Source organism: Cygnus atratus, chromosome Z, assembly GCF_013377495.2.
Source record: "Cygnus atratus isolate AKBS03 ecotype Queensland, Australia chromosome Z, CAtr_DNAZoo_HiC_assembly, whole genome shotgun sequence".
Classification (NCBI taxonomy): domain Eukaryota; kingdom Metazoa; phylum Chordata; class Aves; order Anseriformes; family Anatidae; genus Cygnus; species Cygnus atratus.
The window spans coordinates 65,550,282-65,567,102 of record NC_066396.1 but is presented as its reverse complement, the minus strand read 5'-3'; the positions used below and the strand labels follow the sequence as shown (position 1 = coordinate 65,567,102).

At 35.9% G+C, this 16,821-nt stretch overlaps 1 protein-coding gene across 3 annotated transcripts in view; it reads left to right on the top strand.

The window, feature by feature from the left end:
• PRR16 (proline rich 16) overlaps positions 1 to 15,900 on the top strand; it is a 121,503-nt gene extending 105,603 nt beyond the window's left edge. For all 3 annotated transcript variants that reach the window (XM_035568734.2, XM_035568736.2, XM_035568735.2), the window contains one exon: positions 15,058 to 15,900. In XM_035568734.2, coding sequence (XP_035424627.1) covers positions 15,058 to 15,801 — 744 coding nt within the window. In that variant the 3' untranslated portion in view covers positions 15,802 to 15,900. The remainder of the gene's footprint in view (positions 1 to 15,057) is intronic.
• The last annotated feature ends 921 nt before the right edge of the window (positions 15,901 to 16,821 follow it).

The following is a 16,821-nucleotide window of genomic DNA, read 5'->3' as shown; positions in this document are numbered from 1 at the left end:
AGAATAACACTGCTTAGCTGCTAAGGCTGTTTTGCTGTTGCTTTGAGTAGCTTCTCCTTATCCTGCACCCACTATATCCATCTTTTGTGTAACAGGTTCTGTGGGCTCCACTCCTGTATGAACTTCAACCCGTAACTCATGCATTTAATATGTATATTTACTTTGGATTTATTTGTTTATTTAAAGAAAGTGGTATTGCTTTCTTCTTTAAGTTTGGTATCTGGGACAAGTGACTTAAATCACTTCCTGAGAGATTAGACGGGTGTAAGTGGTATTTGAATGTCAGCAAGATACAAGATATAAGTAGTGCTATGGGTGTGATGATCAGTGTCTGTGAGGACATGGCAAGGGCTTGGCAGTCAGGGACAGCATGGCATGTTCAGCTTTTCCACTGGGGACGTTTAGTGTTACACACCCTAGTACGTCATATAATTGTATGTTACTCATGAAAATATCCAATTTCTAGAACTGCTTGCCATAACTATTATCTAAAACACATCTTCCACAATATATAGTTCGATTTGGTGAATTTTGAGTTGGTTTTGTTAGTTTGTTTGTTTTCTTTCCAATAGATTTGTAGAGCATACCATATAAGGAAATGATAATGAAAGGCATATTTGATTTTTTAACATCTGCACTTGAAACTTGAATATTTAGAGTTTCATTTTTCTAGCTGTGGAAGGAACCTATTGCCCAACAATATTAGCAAATGGGGTTAGCCAATGTTGTTTTGCTGTAACGTAATATGTTGAACAATAATGGTAACAAGTAGTGCATATTTGGGGGAGGGGGGAGGTGTCTGTATACAACAGAATCGTAACTCCTCTGTCAGAGTGTACAATCTAAATAAGGAAAAGCTAAAGAGTAAGACGATAAGCAGTGTTGCATAAACTTGAAGCATCTTTCTTAATTTAACACAACACCTATCAATATTTGTGATTTTTTTACAGAGGTGTTTTTGTCTTAAGTATTCTGATATTAAGTAAAGTAGAACTAAGAATAATCTTTGTAAGTTCAACTTCTTTTTTTCTCGTATGTTCTGTCTAGATGATAGTTGTGGCATGTCACGGTTATGGTACACAGAAACAAATGATGAAATCAGACACATACTTAATACCATACTTCCATAAACCTTGCATGTATAGTGGTTTTGTTGTTGTTGTTGTTGTTTTGTTTTTCACTAATAGACCGGAAAACAAATTAAACAAATGGTCAATTTGTTTGGTGCTATCTGATTATGTGATATATAGCAATAGCAGATGAGTTTTGATGAGTTTTGTGGTAAAATGTTAATGCACGTACCAAAGGTCTGTTGTACATAACCTCTTTTCTTCTCATCAGCCATGTTCTGTTAATAATGGGGCTACATTTTTATTTGAAATCAAGCCAAACCAGGATGACCTTTGTAGCATAGTGAGAGAAGCAGGCACTTCATCTATCTTCCTATTGCCTCTCTGTGCACCCTGCCAGCAGCACTGGAAAAATCCCACTCTTTACATGTAAGGACCACTTCAGCATAATAGGTACAAAACATTTCATTCCTGCTGTGACAAGACCTGCAATTATCAGAAAGGGATTGGGAATTATAAGGACTGGACGTGAGGACTCTTCAAAGCAGATTAGTAATGTGGGTGGCAATCAAAGAAATTATTTAGTACTTGTGGGATTGCGCAATTAACCTGAGCAGAAGTTATTTTGAGAGAGAGAATGTATTCATGTCTTGTAAATTCCAGAAAATAATGTGAAAGGAAGATCCAGCAAACAAGAAGTTGCTCTTTTACTTCCCTCTCCATAAGGTTTGGATCAGATTTTCTTCGTATTGCCGTAGTCACCACAAAAACAATTATTATCCATAGCTTTATGTATTCTGTAACTTTCTTATTAGCGTGCTAACTCAACTGAAAATGCATAGTAGAGAAGCCAAAAACCAGAACAAACCTTCAAAGGCTATGTCTCAGCTGTTTATGCCAAGGTATGCATCACTGACCTTATCTTTGATGGAAATTTGCAGCAGTTACACTGAATCTTGATGGCAGTTTGCTGCCCTGCATGGCTGGGACAGGGGTTGCTCCCCCCAGCCCCTGACCCCACTCACTGTGTTTTGCAGATCTGTTTGGAAATTGTTTTCTACTTTCTGTATCAATATAGTCTACTACTGCAGTTTCCTGCTATAATGCAACTATTTATTTACTGAAGTAAACAGACCTCTTGAATTTCACCTTCAGCCTTTAATTAATGCTTCTGATAAGTCATACTTCTACCATTCTACTTCTACAACAAACTACCCCCAAGGGAAATGTGTGCCACAGATGCGGAGGGATCTGAACTGAGTGCACAGTAGAGGGGCAGGACCACAAGCAGTGAAAATACAGCACCACGGTGCTAGATACAACAGATGAACAAACAACTCTTTGATACCTCAACTAAGAATGATTAAAAGCTAAATTCTCGTTTAGTCACTCAGCAGTACCAGAAATGTAAGCACATTACAGACCTAGTGGGCCCTCATGTCTTTCTGTAGGTGAAGTATTCCAAGCAGTTAAATTACATCTCTGTATTCTGAGTGTTTTGAATGTGGGGGTGTCTTAGCCTGTGCTTGCATCCCAAGAGAAGGAACTGCTCAGTGAACTTGTATTGACTAACACAACATAAAATCCTTGTGAAAATGAAGCTGTCTGGTGTGTATGCATATTTAAATAGGTCAAGTAAGTCTGGATTTGACTCCTTGCTTTTGTCACAATGTTCATCTTACCAGATTGCAGAGAAGCAAAGTGTTTCTTTTTTGCTATATGATAACCTACCTGACATTTAACCAGAAATGGATTTGCAAAAGCAGGTAATAGTGCCAAAAACATGAGCTAATGGTCTTATAAGGACAAAAATTTATTAGTTGTTGCTTAAAAAAAACATCCGTAATATTGCATTTTGGCACACTTTGAAACAATTACCTCCTTCAAAAGTGCTGGAAATACCTCAGCTGCAGAGCTTGTAGATGATCTTTCTCTCTGCCTTTCTTTCTCTCTGCCTTTCTCTTGGGATGATTAATAGTACAAATACTATATCTGAACACAGAATAGTACCTAAATCTTGCAGACATCTTACAGAGTTCATTTGCAAAGTCCAGCAAACAAAACGTGTATCTCATTGCAAACTTCAGCTCTAAACTCTGCACCTTCACCTTTGCTCTCCATGTGCCTTTAGTTCCATAGAACCTTAACTTTATGGTTCTATGGATCCTTGTGGGAAGGGACCCACAAGGATCATCAAGTCCAACACCTGGCTCCACACAAGACCACACAAAACCAAATGTTATGTTTTTTGTTGATTTTTTTTTGACTGTAAGGCAACCAGAAAGCATTTCTTCAAGCTCTGAAAAAATTATTTTGATGAAATTCAGCTTTAACTATAAAGTAAGCAGCCATCTATATTAACATGTACCACTGGATTGTGTAATTTTGAATAGTTTAAACAGCCTCAGCAAGGCTCATATGCTATTGTGAACACTGTACTCATCACTGAATCATTTAAGTATATTTTTAATTATAAAAAGTAGCTATAGTTTACTTTTAACCTCTGTTTAAAATACATACAAAACAGTACTAATGGCCCAAAGGATTCAAATTTATGTACATGTGTAAGGGATTAATTTTTTTTGACAAGATAATATTGTTACTGGCTTTCTTCATATAATTAGCTAATTGAACTAAAAATGTGGTTCAGACCAAAGCCATGGAAAGCAGAGACAAAATAATCATTTGTAATGTTTTGACTTGTATGACATATACAGAACCAAGGATGAGCTAAAAACCCTAACTTTTGTATTTCCCTTGTGCTCATATAATATTTACTTAAAAGGATATGAAAAAAATATTATCCATAAATATTAAGATAGAATATTCCATGGATTTTAATTAAAATCTTTACTTATTATGTGATGCAGTGTGAGCAGAAATCATTTAACTTGGAGCAACTAATAATTAAAAGGCAAGCAAGTATTCATTTCTAACCTACAAGGTTCATAGCAACTGCTCTCTCTAGTAACAGGGTTCAACTGATTTGTTACTATTATTTATTAGTGCCACTATTATTTATTAGTGGTATAAGCTAACGACGGGCTATCTCCTGTTACTAATTATGTCTAGTACCTCCAGATGGAAAATGTCAATTGGAGTCTGAAGAAACCTCCACTAGGATCAATATTACAACATCTTTTTTGTTCTCTCGTTCTTGGAGCAGCATCTGCAGCACATTTACTTCAAGATGTGGCCAACATGGCTCCCCTCATAGGGGGAGCAAGGGAGAGAAAACTGCTCACCCACCTCACATCATAGGAACTCTCAGCTGAAAGACTTACACAACTTCTTAGTAATCACCATCACTATCAATAACTATTTTTATCAAGACAGGTCCTTCAACCTACTGCTTAAGCAAAAGTTGTTTCTTTTAATGTAACCATATTACGTTAAAGAGTATTTCAGAAAGAGTATTTCAGAAATATCTGAACATAAAAAGCATTCTGATTCAGGGGGTTGTTTTGTTTTTCACTGTAAAAAGTGGAGGATACTGTCACTTCATCTAAAATTTGCTTTGAACTTTGGATTTGTCCAGACTTTGAATTAGAATGAAACTTAATGGATTATGTAATTTTGGGTAGTGTTTTGAAACGAGCAGACAAGTGGGAAATGCGTCTATTAAGCTAAATCTGTCAGTTCTCTTCAGATCTGTTGGAAATGTATTATAGTCAATGTCCAACACTCTTAGAATTACTACTTCCAGATTAGTGCAAATTCATCACGCATTGCATTTGTGCTTAAATGTGGCTTTGAAATTGTCACAGAAATGGTGGTGAAATCTTAAAATATGGAGGCCATATAGGATCAGAGTAGTTTTTTACTAATAAAATCTTTTCAACCAAAAAAATCCACCAGTCTAACACATGGTCTCCAAAAAGATATATAGGCTGGTCTTGGGGATCATCTTTTTGTTTTTAGAATAAAAGGATGCTCAGCATTTGTTTCTGAAGCTTCTTTTAGAGTGCCAGAGGAAAATAAAAAATACTGGTTAATTCTCTGCCTAGCGTGGTGTTGGTAGTAGGGTTTGTTTGTTTGTTTTTCCTCTTTATTGGAGAAGTCTGGATTTATTTATTTATTTATTTATTTATTTTCCCAGTGCTGTAATATTACAAGTTTGTCTTGGTTTGGTTTGGTTTTAGTAGTTGTTATTAGTGTATCTGAATAGTATATCTAGGAAACTGTTTATGTGTTTAGTTGTATGTTTTTTCTGATCCTACAGGGGAACATACAGTCTCCATGGTGAGCATTAATAGCTTGAGGATGCTTGTACTTTAAGGAACTTCTACGTGCTGCCTACATTAACAGTTATGAGCTTAGAGAAATGTTTAGCATTCATTTAAATTAGCATTAGGTATTAGACAAGTCACTGTATTTGTAATCATTATGAATCAATATCTATAGAGAAAAGATTGTTACATAGGAACTAATATCTCAAATATTCTATGGTGCTGCATTTTTAGCTGTTTTAGAAACTTTCATTTAGAAAACATTGGAAGTAATGAGAATGCACAGACTAGCCATTCCTTAGTTTTTGTCTGTATCCAGCCATTGTTCAATTTTATTTTCTGTTTTTAGAGAGAAAAACAGCAGTTAGCAGCAGCTCCTAAACTGTTATTTTAGAATGTATGTGTTATTCAGAGGACACACTGAAGTCTCACAGCTCCAGTGTTCTGTGGATGCTGTATTTTAAACAAAAGAGGTTTACTGTGAAGCACATACTCAGAGGTTACACTTCAATTCTCTTGTCTCTTTTACACAGAGGCCTTTTCACTTATGTGCACATATAAACATTGAGTGCTGATTAGCAATTTGTCTTTTAAATTTTCTGTTTTATGATGATGAATTTAAAAAGATGTGTATACAGAAATCATGGACCAAATGCACATTTGCCATGTCCAGAATCATCCTTTTTATATTTTTTTTTTCTTTTCTCATCCAGTAGAGTAAAACTTAAAGTCTTCCATCTTCATGTTTCTAAAAATATAATTTATAATTCCATGAATTCAGGAGAAAATAGACTCAAACCAAATAATAAAGTAGTTGTACAGTCTGCTTGTCATAGTCTTATTCTAGCCATTTTCAGAGATAGGATATGTGGTAGATTATTATGTTCTCAAAATGAAAATGAGCATTATTGCATTACTTTCATGAGCTTAAATAGTCACAGAAACTGTATCTATGCTGTCAAACTGAAATTTGAAGAGTAGATAAAAAAACTTAACTTCGGTTTGATGATAAAAAATTATGGCTTTCCCTTTAACCTGCAGCTTTCATTGCGAGTCATATGAATTATTATATATATATTTTTTAACACTTATTTTGTTATGTAGTTGACATTCCTTTCTCTGGTACTTAAAATACCTTTTTTTTTTTTTTTTCTGAGTAGATGTTCACAGCAAACTGTGCCAGATTAACTTGCTGCTTTTGGAATCTGTTCTTGAAAAACTGTTAAACACTGCTGCCCATAGAGATTGCATATCCTATCTGTTGTTTCAAATATGTGGACTGATTTGCTTTGCTTAAACAGTCTGGGCAAATGCTTCATCATGGGCAAGATAGGGGAGCAAAGGGAGGTTGTAGCTGATAACACAAAGCAAGAATTGTTTTTTAGTGTTGTCTGAGGTGTGGTCTGGCTTTCAGCCTGGGAAATGAGCTATGTGCAAAATCATTGCATTCCCTTTCCAAAGTTTATACAAATGTTGTCTCTGTGTCTTTAGATGTGACATATAAACAGATTTAATAACCTTTACTTTCTTGAAATTAATTACCATCCTGTATTGCCAAACAGGAGAAGATGTGAATATTTTACTGGAGGTATAAAATTCTGTTACATAGGACAGGTAAGAGAGTGCTGATGTTTCAGCTAGCATTTTAAAACAGCTTTTTGTTGTTGTTGTAAGTATTCTTAGAGGTTGATTTTCTTGAAAGCAATTTTTTTTTTACTTAATTTTCTTAGGGTTTTTGTTTATTTATCATCATTTTATCAGAGTTCATTTGTATATGACAGAAACTACAGCTGTACTGTCCTTCATGCTATGAGTATGTGCCACAAACCTACCTTTACCTCTTCAAAGATCTTCCAAGCAGCTTCCTTAGTAGACTCCATCCCAAAGTCTAAAGAGAGAACTTACCATTGCTATGCAAGATCTTAAAGAGGCACCTGGAGAGCAGGTCACTGCTCTCTTTATTTCCTTGTTATTCTTTCTTGGGAAGGAAGCTTTTTCCTTTTAAGATTTTGAATATGGGTTTCCCAGTTTGCTTTCCCTGAAATACTACATGAGGATGATGACAATGAGTTTTCATGGCCCTATTAGATTCCCAAGATTCCAGCATATTCATAATTTTCGATTTATAAATTACACCCAGCCTAATTTGATCCTCAAACTATTTCAAAATCTCGGGGAATGATTGAGTAAGGTCTGTAATTGAAAATGATGAGGGTGTAATGTACTTCAAAGGGTAATACTATTTTGCTGAAGTTACTAATGTATTCTTTAGCAAAACCTTTCGGTGACAGTTAACAACTGAATGTCTGAATGGTTTTTGTTTGTTTGTTTGTTTGTTTGTTTTTTGGGTTGGGATGTGTGTAAGCTTGTTTAGGAGGGTATTGATCTTTCAGATACTTAACGCTGACAAGTCTGATGCTGTCTGTGCACTTTGCTGGTGCTGCACTGTGGGTTCCTGAGCCTGGGATGCTACTGTAAGCGTCATCCCCCAAAATCTGAATTCAGAATCTTCCCCAAAGTGTGTATTAACACACACACATACATGAACATATGAATGAACATATCAGGCTCATTCCTAGCACTATGCTAGAATAGCATAGTATAAACAGACACAATTCTTTACTAATACAGCTTCAGATGTGAAGATGCTGCTGGATGATATACTGGAAAATATTTATTATAACTTACTAGTGGTTGAAGAAGGACTGCTGGGTGTAAGCAGCTGTTTGATTCTTTTTTTCCATGTCAAAGAACTCCTTGTTCTACAGACATTTGTTATGGTGTTTGGTATTTGATACATTTTTATCAAGTATTTGGTGTATGATGAAAAACTTCCAACACTGAGAGGCCTTTCATAGCTGTTTTTGTTTTGTTTTGTTTTGTTTTGCAAAATAGCTACAGTTTATGTATTTAAGTGTTATGCCGGTCCATGAAGCATGTTGTCTGTAAAAGCTCCTGTGATTTTTCTCAAGCAGAAAGGGGAGTAGGTGGTATATCTCTGTAATTACGGTGACAAACAGCAGTATATTGTGGATGGTAAAAATTTATATGGATTCAAGTTGAGGTAGACATGTTGATGGTAGTGAAATAGGTAGGGATCTATTAAATGCAAAATCTGTTAAGACGTCCTTGAGATAGAAATTGTTTGAGGCTGGGATAAAATTCCACAGAAATATTTCTGTGTGACTTTTCTATTCCCGTGGTCTTGCCTAGACATCTGTTTTTTATCATTTTTTCAAACTATTGTACTAAGTAGATCATTTGTCTCTCCTTGTGTGGCTCTACTTTTCATTTCTATTTGCAATTATTGGGCTCACACAACTTTATAAACACATTTCTAAGCTAAGTTTGGTTCAATTTCCCCTTGGCCTGGAAGCTGCAGTCAGTCACTGGGAATGAGTGAGAAGTTAGTTGTGGGAAATGCAAAAGGTATGGACGACTGAAGCTGGAATTATAAGCACCTGAGAACAGGGTATTCTTGTGATGTTATGGAGCTAGCAGAGAAATACTGGCACTCTCAGTGTTATGAGGGACTTGCTTTGGCTTGGACTTAGCTCCGTGATGGTTCAGGACTTCCAGGTAAAGACTCATTTGGGAAAAAAAAAAAAAAAAAAAGAGTTTTGTATGCATACTTGGTTATATTGAATGTTAATTTTTGTCATCAAAGGACTAACTACTCTGCGGGATGTAATGACCTAAGATGATGGGAAGGTAAAGTATGACAGCTTGTCTTAGAGATTCCTGTAGTAATTATAGCAAGTGACTGATTTCTTGTAGGATTAGAGAGAGTCATAAGATATTGGAGCTACTGATATAGCATGTTTCCAGTTCTTTACATATAGGTAAGAATGGCTTCTTTCTGGTAGACTGGATTGCAGTTCTAGTGTTAATTACAGGTTTCTTCTAATAGTTTATCTTGTACTTAATTTTTGTACATACAGTGAAAAATTATCCATGTCAAACTTTGCAAGTTTTTGGAATTGATACAAAATTTTTTTTAATTCTTTTCATTAAAAAATATCACCACATTTTGTTCATTTTACCAGTATACTAATTAGCTCAAAGAAAGCAAACAAAAACTTGTGCTAGGCTCATGACCTGATGTGTCTTTTGTTGGTTTAAAATCAAGATCCATATCTGTCTGTAATTTACTTAAAACTTCCACGAAAATGTCATATCAAATCTCATATCTTTACACAGCTGAATTGTAGTACTAAATAGCAATATATGGATTATAACTATTCTATCTCAGAAGTAATATCAAAGGTAAGTACCATTTCCATTTTGCGTATGCAGCTCTTTTCAGAAGTGCTAGCTTGTAGAGGTGCAAGTCATTTCAAAAATGAAATCTTACTCGTAAAATCACATGAAACATTGAAGAACATACAAAGCAGTGAAAATGGGTGGTCGCCTCAGAAAAAATATAATCTTGAGTTCTGTGAACTTAAAATCTTATGAGTTTTTAAGGGTATATTACTTTATTTTCTGAAAATTAATTTGCTCTTTATTCAAGATTTGAAAAAAAAAACAACATTTTTTTCTATGGTGAATTGCATGCAGCTGGTGGTTTACACATTCGTTGAACATCTATACCTTACTGCCTTGTTTTCCACTGCCTTTAAAACAGAAGAAAACCTGGTGGAACATTTATTGTAAAGAGATGATAAAATTCTCAGTAGATCAAGTATACATTTTTGGATGTGTATTGCAGAATCACACAAAGACAAGTACTCCCAATAGTGATTGTAGCTAATTGAAGATACCCTTTTCAAAGATAAGGTTAAAAAATAAAAGAAATTGTTACTTCCTATATCATGTTTTACTAGTTATATTCGTATGATGATATCCTGGCACACAGTAAGAAATTGGAAGTTTTGAATGTTGGTCAAGTCGAGTTAGGATATTCACCCAGAAAAGTTCCTTACCACTTAGAGGATTTAACAACCAGACAAAATTTGTAAGTAAAGATCAAGAAATAGAATTGTTAGGCCAGCCTGTGCAGCTTTTGAGAATCACAAGACATTTTTTGATGACATTCTCAGTTACATTAAACAGGGGCTACAGTTTAACTTTAGTGAGAAAGCAATACGTAATACTCTCTCTATATATTTTAAGAAATTTAATAAAAAAGTTTGATGCACTACAAATTGCTTGTAAAGTCAGTATATTCTTCCTTTCTTTCTTTCTCTTTCTTTCTTTTTCTTTTTCTTTTTCTTTTTCTTTCTTTCTTTCTTTCTTTCTTTCTTTCTTTCTTTTCTTTCTTCCTTTCTTCCTTCCTTCCTTCCTTCCTTTCTTTCTCTCTTTATTTTTCTTTCTCTTTCTTTCTTTTTCTCTCGCTTTCTTTCTTTCTTTCTTTTTCTTTCTTTCTTTCCTTTTTTCTTTTTTCTTTCTTTCCTTTCTTTCTTTCTTTCTTTCTTTCTTTCTTTCTTTCTTTCTTTTTCTTCTCTCTCTCTTTCTTTCTTTCTTTCTTTCTGTCTTTCTTTCCTTCTTTCTCTTTCTTTCTTTCTTTCTTTCTTTCTTTCTTTCTTTCTTTTCTTTCTTCCTTTCTTCCTTTCTTCCTTTCTTCCTTCCTTCCTTTCTTTCTCTATTTTTCTTTCTCTTTCTTTCTCTTTCTTTCTTTTTCTCTCGCTTTCTTTCTTTCTTTCTTTCTTCTTCTCTCTCTTTCTTTCTTTCTTTCTTTCCTTCTTTCTTTCTCTTTCTTTTTGTCTTTCTTTCTTTTTCTTTCTTTCTTTCTTTCTTTCTCTCTCTCTCTCTCTTTCTCCCTTTCTCTCTTTCTCTCTTCCTCTCTCTCCTTCTTTTCTTTTTTTTCTTTCTTTTTTTTTCCTTTCTTTCCTTTTCCTTGATATCTTTTTCTTTTTTTTCCTGTGGCGAGTTATTACATCCTTTTGACCACCTATTAAAAATTACATACATAGTACCAATATATCCTCCATACAATGGTGGTTGCAGTGCAGAATTTCTGTGAGTCTAAGTAGTGTAATAGTGTAATATAAAATCCATAAAGTGGGGCAGAGTGAGCTGACATCCTTGTGTATTCGGTAGTGTCACACAAGATCCCACAGAGCGAGCAGGGGAGAATGGGGCATCAAATCTGGTTAATGGCTGAGGAGCTCCTCAGGGTATAAGAGGATGGCTCCCTATTCTTGCGCTTGTGAATCAAATCCCGTTTTATCACTGAACTGAAAAACAGACAGATTCTGCACAACTAGAGCAGCTTTTTTGTTTCTAAATATTGTCTGTCTGACTCCATAGGAAGTGTGTTGTGAAATGGAGTCTATTTTTCTTTTGACTTGCAGTTTTGTACAACGTCAGTGTTGTTTTGGTCAGTAATTGTCTGTTATTTTTTCATCTCATTTGAATTTTTCTTTCTGAGCTGAAAATTAAACAAAACAAAAGAACATAACTGTAAACAGAATCACAAACTGTGGTGGGAATTAATTTGGACAAATAAACTGTGTTGTCATGTCAGAGCCATTTTATACTATTTTTATGCTTTACAAATGGACAGGTGACAGAAAATTTCCATTGTGTACTACACAGTTGCCCAGAGTGCAGGAGATAAACTCTATAGTGATTTAAATTCAAGCATGGTTCATAGGGCCAGACCCTTACTCCTGAGAAAATCTTTGCATTGCCAGAAGGGCACTTTGAATGAACACAAATTTTCTCATCACCAGGATCTGCCATTTTGTGACACATGTGATGCATAATTACAGCTATGTCCTCATATCAAGAGTGGAATATCAACTTTAATGTCTCCACTTCAAAATAATAAATACTCATTTCTGTTTCTCTAGAATTACATTGCATGGAGTACATTTATATTGTACAGTGTGGAACAGAAACAATCTTTTTGTTGCACACATGAGGCCTAAGGCAAATAGGCTGTTACTTGTGGCTGGTGCTACAGAAATAAAGGAAATAAAATTATTAGAAGTTTGTGCTTGTGCTAAAATAACATTAAAATATATATTTTTTCTTCTTTCTTGGGAATTTCATACTGGAAATTGTGAATTAATTGTGAATTAATTTTATTAAGCTAATGTAGACTTAGTATATTGTCCAGCTAATCTCCATGAGATATACCTATAGATAATAGTGCAATAACAACATCAGCAGTCCATTGGCTGTCTTTTTCCTCACATATGCAGTGTTGGTTTCTATGGTATTAAATGGTTATAGATACTTTGAGGAGAGTGCCATGGTAGAAAATAAAGGAAAATAAACTGAGTTTTTGTTGAAATAATCCAATTGCAAAAGAAACAAACCAAATGTTAAGCAACAAAATATTGATGCTTAGCATTATCAGATAGTTTAGATATCAGATATAGGCCAATCTACTGTCACATGCAGAAGCTTTCAAATGCTTCTGTGTTGAGCAGCCTTACAGTTATGTCTTGCGTTTCAGTCTTCCCTGCAGCTGTTTAATGTCTTTTTTTTTGTTTCGCTATTTTCAAAGGAGTTTCTTGCGATTGCACCAACCCATTCTGTAGCTCTAACTGATAGTTAAAACAAACAAACAAACATATATTGGATTTCAGGAGAGGATTCAATAATATATTTAGCCACATACAGACAGACCCTAATACTGACACAAATCCACACTAAACTTGCAGAGATATGCTTGAATTTCATGCTTAGTGCACGTATCTTGAGTGTACTGTCCTTGTTCCTTTCATTTTGAGAAGTTTTCTATGCCTTGCTTACATATGTAAAGTGAAGTGATAATGTGAATTCTTTCTTCTGTAAGCTGGATTTCCTGCTATGAATCTTACATTGTCTTATTACAGACTTGGTTTGTCTGTCTTTATTTTGAAATTTCCAAAAGTACTAGTATTCTGTACCCTGGAGGAGATGTTTGGATCCGAAGATACCCACAGAGTTCAACTGTACCTCATTGAGTCACCATCCCTGAAGGTCTTTAAAAGACGTTTAGATGTAGAGCTTAGTGATATGGTTTAGTGGAGGACTTGTTAGTGTTAGGTCAGAGGTTGGACTAGATGATCTTGGAGGTCTCTTCCAGCCTAGATGATTCTGTGATTCTGTGATTCTGTATCTTACAGATATGAGGTATCTAACATTTAAATCCTAATTATTTGGGGGGAGTAAATCTTGTATGGGTATAATTTGTTCTTTTGCTTTTTCGGAGAGAAATCGAAATGCTAAAATGGAAAATTAAATGAAACAAGGTCTTTGGCTTAGAACTGTGAATAAATGAATAGTTGTTTTGGTCTTGGAGAGGAATCAGATTTTTTTTTTCAAAGATATTTTGGCAGATTTCTTTCTGAACCGTGGTTATCTGCATGTTTGCTTTTTATAAGAAGAAAGAGGGCACTGTTCTCTATAAAGTAAACTAAATTATTGCATGTGAATTTTTATGGATTTACAAATACACAACTTGCAGTTACAGTATAAAGAGTGGAACCTAGGGAGCTCTTTCATTCTATTGAGTTTTTGTTTACTTTTACCTGTGTGCACAGGAGTAAGTTGACCAAATAGAATTGCTGCCTTTGGAAATGGCTTTTGGTTCTTTTTTTTTTTTTTTTTTTGTGATTAACATGTGGCTGTACTCCTCAAAAAAAATGGCTTACTTTGAAATCAATAGTATTATGACCAAATTAATGAAGGTGGAAAGTAAAAATGAAAAACTGAAAGGGGTAAGGAGTATTGTGGCAAATCTGGAGGCACCCAGCCTCACGCTCTCCTTCCAGAATATCACACACGCACCATAGGGCCCCCAAACAATGGTGTGAGCTTTTTGTTAGTGAAATGAAGTTAACTAGTAACACTTCAGCTCCTGTGATTATTTTATGTATATCCTGTGAGACAATACTTACTTCCTGTGTTGTGGTTATCTGTAGTTTAAAACTAGTCATTCAACTACATATAGAGTGAAAGGCAGTTTTCAGGAAGGCCTTTTGACTCTTATATTACAAGTTTTGGTCACCTAGTAGACACTATCAGTTGCATATCCTATATAAAAGTGACTAAATAAAGGAATCTGGAAGACTAGAAGAGATGAGGCTTTGTAAAAATGAACAAAACAGAATTACAGGTGGTAGAGGAGATCTCTATGTGAATGAATGGTTGAGTGAATGAATGGTTTTAACTTCAAAAATCAAGCTATTTTTCGTTTTCTCTGTAGCAAGTGCTATTTCAGGACTACTTCAGAGGATAACAGACCTTAAGGAAAATTCGTAACAGCAGATAAGGTAGTCTGAAGCAGGAGGGTAGTTGCTCCTCATTACCCTAATTATGTTAAAAAATAGTGAGCGAAGGGTGTATCAAACTTAAGATTGTAAGTGTGTAATACCACTGATACAGTGATGTGTATGCAAATCTAGATTATGTGAAAGGTCAGAGCTGAAAAATACTCTGCAACAGATTTAGATTCAGAAACTGTCATGTAGAAGCTGTAGTTAAATAATTCAGTCTCCTCCTGCACTGGACGGCAAAACATATTACTGAAGGATTACTGTTCACATACAACGATATTGCCAAGTAAACCCTAGAGGGAAAGAAATGGAATTTCATTCCAGAGTGTTTCAAATTTTATTTCTTCTGTATTCAGTTGTTGAGCTAGCAAACTACCCATCCCATTGTTAAGTTGGCAAAATAATAATAATAATAAAAAAAGTGGTTAAAAAGATTGTGTACTTCAGATCTGGGAAGGAAAAACTGTTTCCAGAGTGTGCTTCTGTTCTGTGCCTTTGCAGGGACAAGCTTTTCTCACTGTTTTCTCTCTGGCCATTGTGCAGGTGGTTGACCAGATTGACACGCTGACATCTGACCTGCAGCTGGAGGATGAGATGACGGACAGTTCCAAAACAGACACACTTAACAGCAGCTCCAGCAGCACAACAGCTTCCAGCTTGGAGAAGGTCAAGGTGCGGGGCAGTGCTCCCCTCATCAAGCCCACTGCGCAGCCCTCCACTATCCTCACCGTGCTGCGGAAGCCAAATCCTCCCCCGCCTCCACCACGACTGACGCCTGTCAAGTGTGACGAGCCTCCGAGGCTGCCTCCTTCCACCAACCCTGTCAAGACTAATGGTACCCTGCTGAGAAATGGGCCCAACCGCATCCCAAATGGAGATATGTGCTGTATACCAAACAGTAATTTGGACAAAGTTGCAATGCAGCCTCTAATGCATAGACCCGAGAAAGAGCGGTGTCCTCAGCCAGGAGCAAGGGAACGGGTACGATTTAATGAAAAAGTGCAGTACCACGGTTATTGCCCAGACTGTGATGTTCGGTATAACATTAAAAACAGGGAGGTGCACTTGCACAGTGAGCCTGCCCATCTTGTGGGAAAGATGCTGCATCAGTGCCCTCCTCTGCCGCCTCCACCGCCTCCACTGCCTCCATTTCCCCTAGAAAATGGAGGGTTGGGGATAGGTTCCAGTAATAGCTTTCCTCCTCCAAGACCCGCGACTGTGCCTCCACAAACTGCGCCAAAACCCCAGAAGACCATCTTGAGAAAATCAACCACTACAACAGTGTGATGTATGCCACTTGAAAAAACTCTTTGTTTTTTCCTAAATATAAACATAAATAGGTAATGAGCACTTTCTACTTGAGCAATAAAAAGACCCAATGTATTACTCCCTGTGTCCAGTGAAGTGGCATAAAAATTACATGGTAAGTACTGAGAGGAGTGCTTGTTGATTTTACCTGTAGTCGCTGTAAAATGTCATTATGGCAAAGGGTACTGAAAAATGCACAGGATTCAGCTCATGGGTTGTAAACTTCTATTGCAGTTTCATATCTGTAGCATGGTTTAAAAGACAGAAAAGAAAATATGGAGTTTGAAAATATGGGGTTGTGATTTGTGATAGATTTTCACTGGACTTAGTGGAATAACTAATGCTGCTGGGTTAGGGAAACTTTCTGTTTCTAGCTAGTATGTTTTAAAATGTTATTTGATGAAGCAAAGTGGAGTGCCGGATAATGACTTTTGATTGAATTCTAGCAAGAGCATTTTTCTCTGCCTGATTGCTTGAGCAAGGGCATTGTGTGTGGAGCTGTGCAATAGTAGGCAATCATCAGGCAGCTTGATCTTTGGTAGGGGAGTGAAGAAGTTATTGAAAGGTATGTTGACATTTCTTTGGAAATCCAAGTTATCTCACATTTTGTTTCTCACTTGCTCAATGTGCCGCAACCAAGGAGAAGGGACAGAGCTTTCACGGGAGCAGGGACTGTCTGATTCAGTTCCCCTCTATTTCCACTGCTTCCATATGCAGAGTGGTGGTAATATTTTATCTCACTTATGTCCACTGTAGGTTAAAGCAACACAGCACACTCCTGCATTTTTAACAAAGCTTTTGTCTGGTGCAAATCTGTTTTTGAAGGCAAAGAAAGTTTTGCCTAAGGCCTTCAGGGACATCCACTTAATTCTTGTAAAGAGCTTTGAAGTTGAAAAGCTCTGTGCAATTATGAAGCATTAACATGCAAAACAAGATATTGTTCATGGTATCACATTTTGATGGTGAACCCAATTAATATTCTTAGTAGATGAAAAAAAG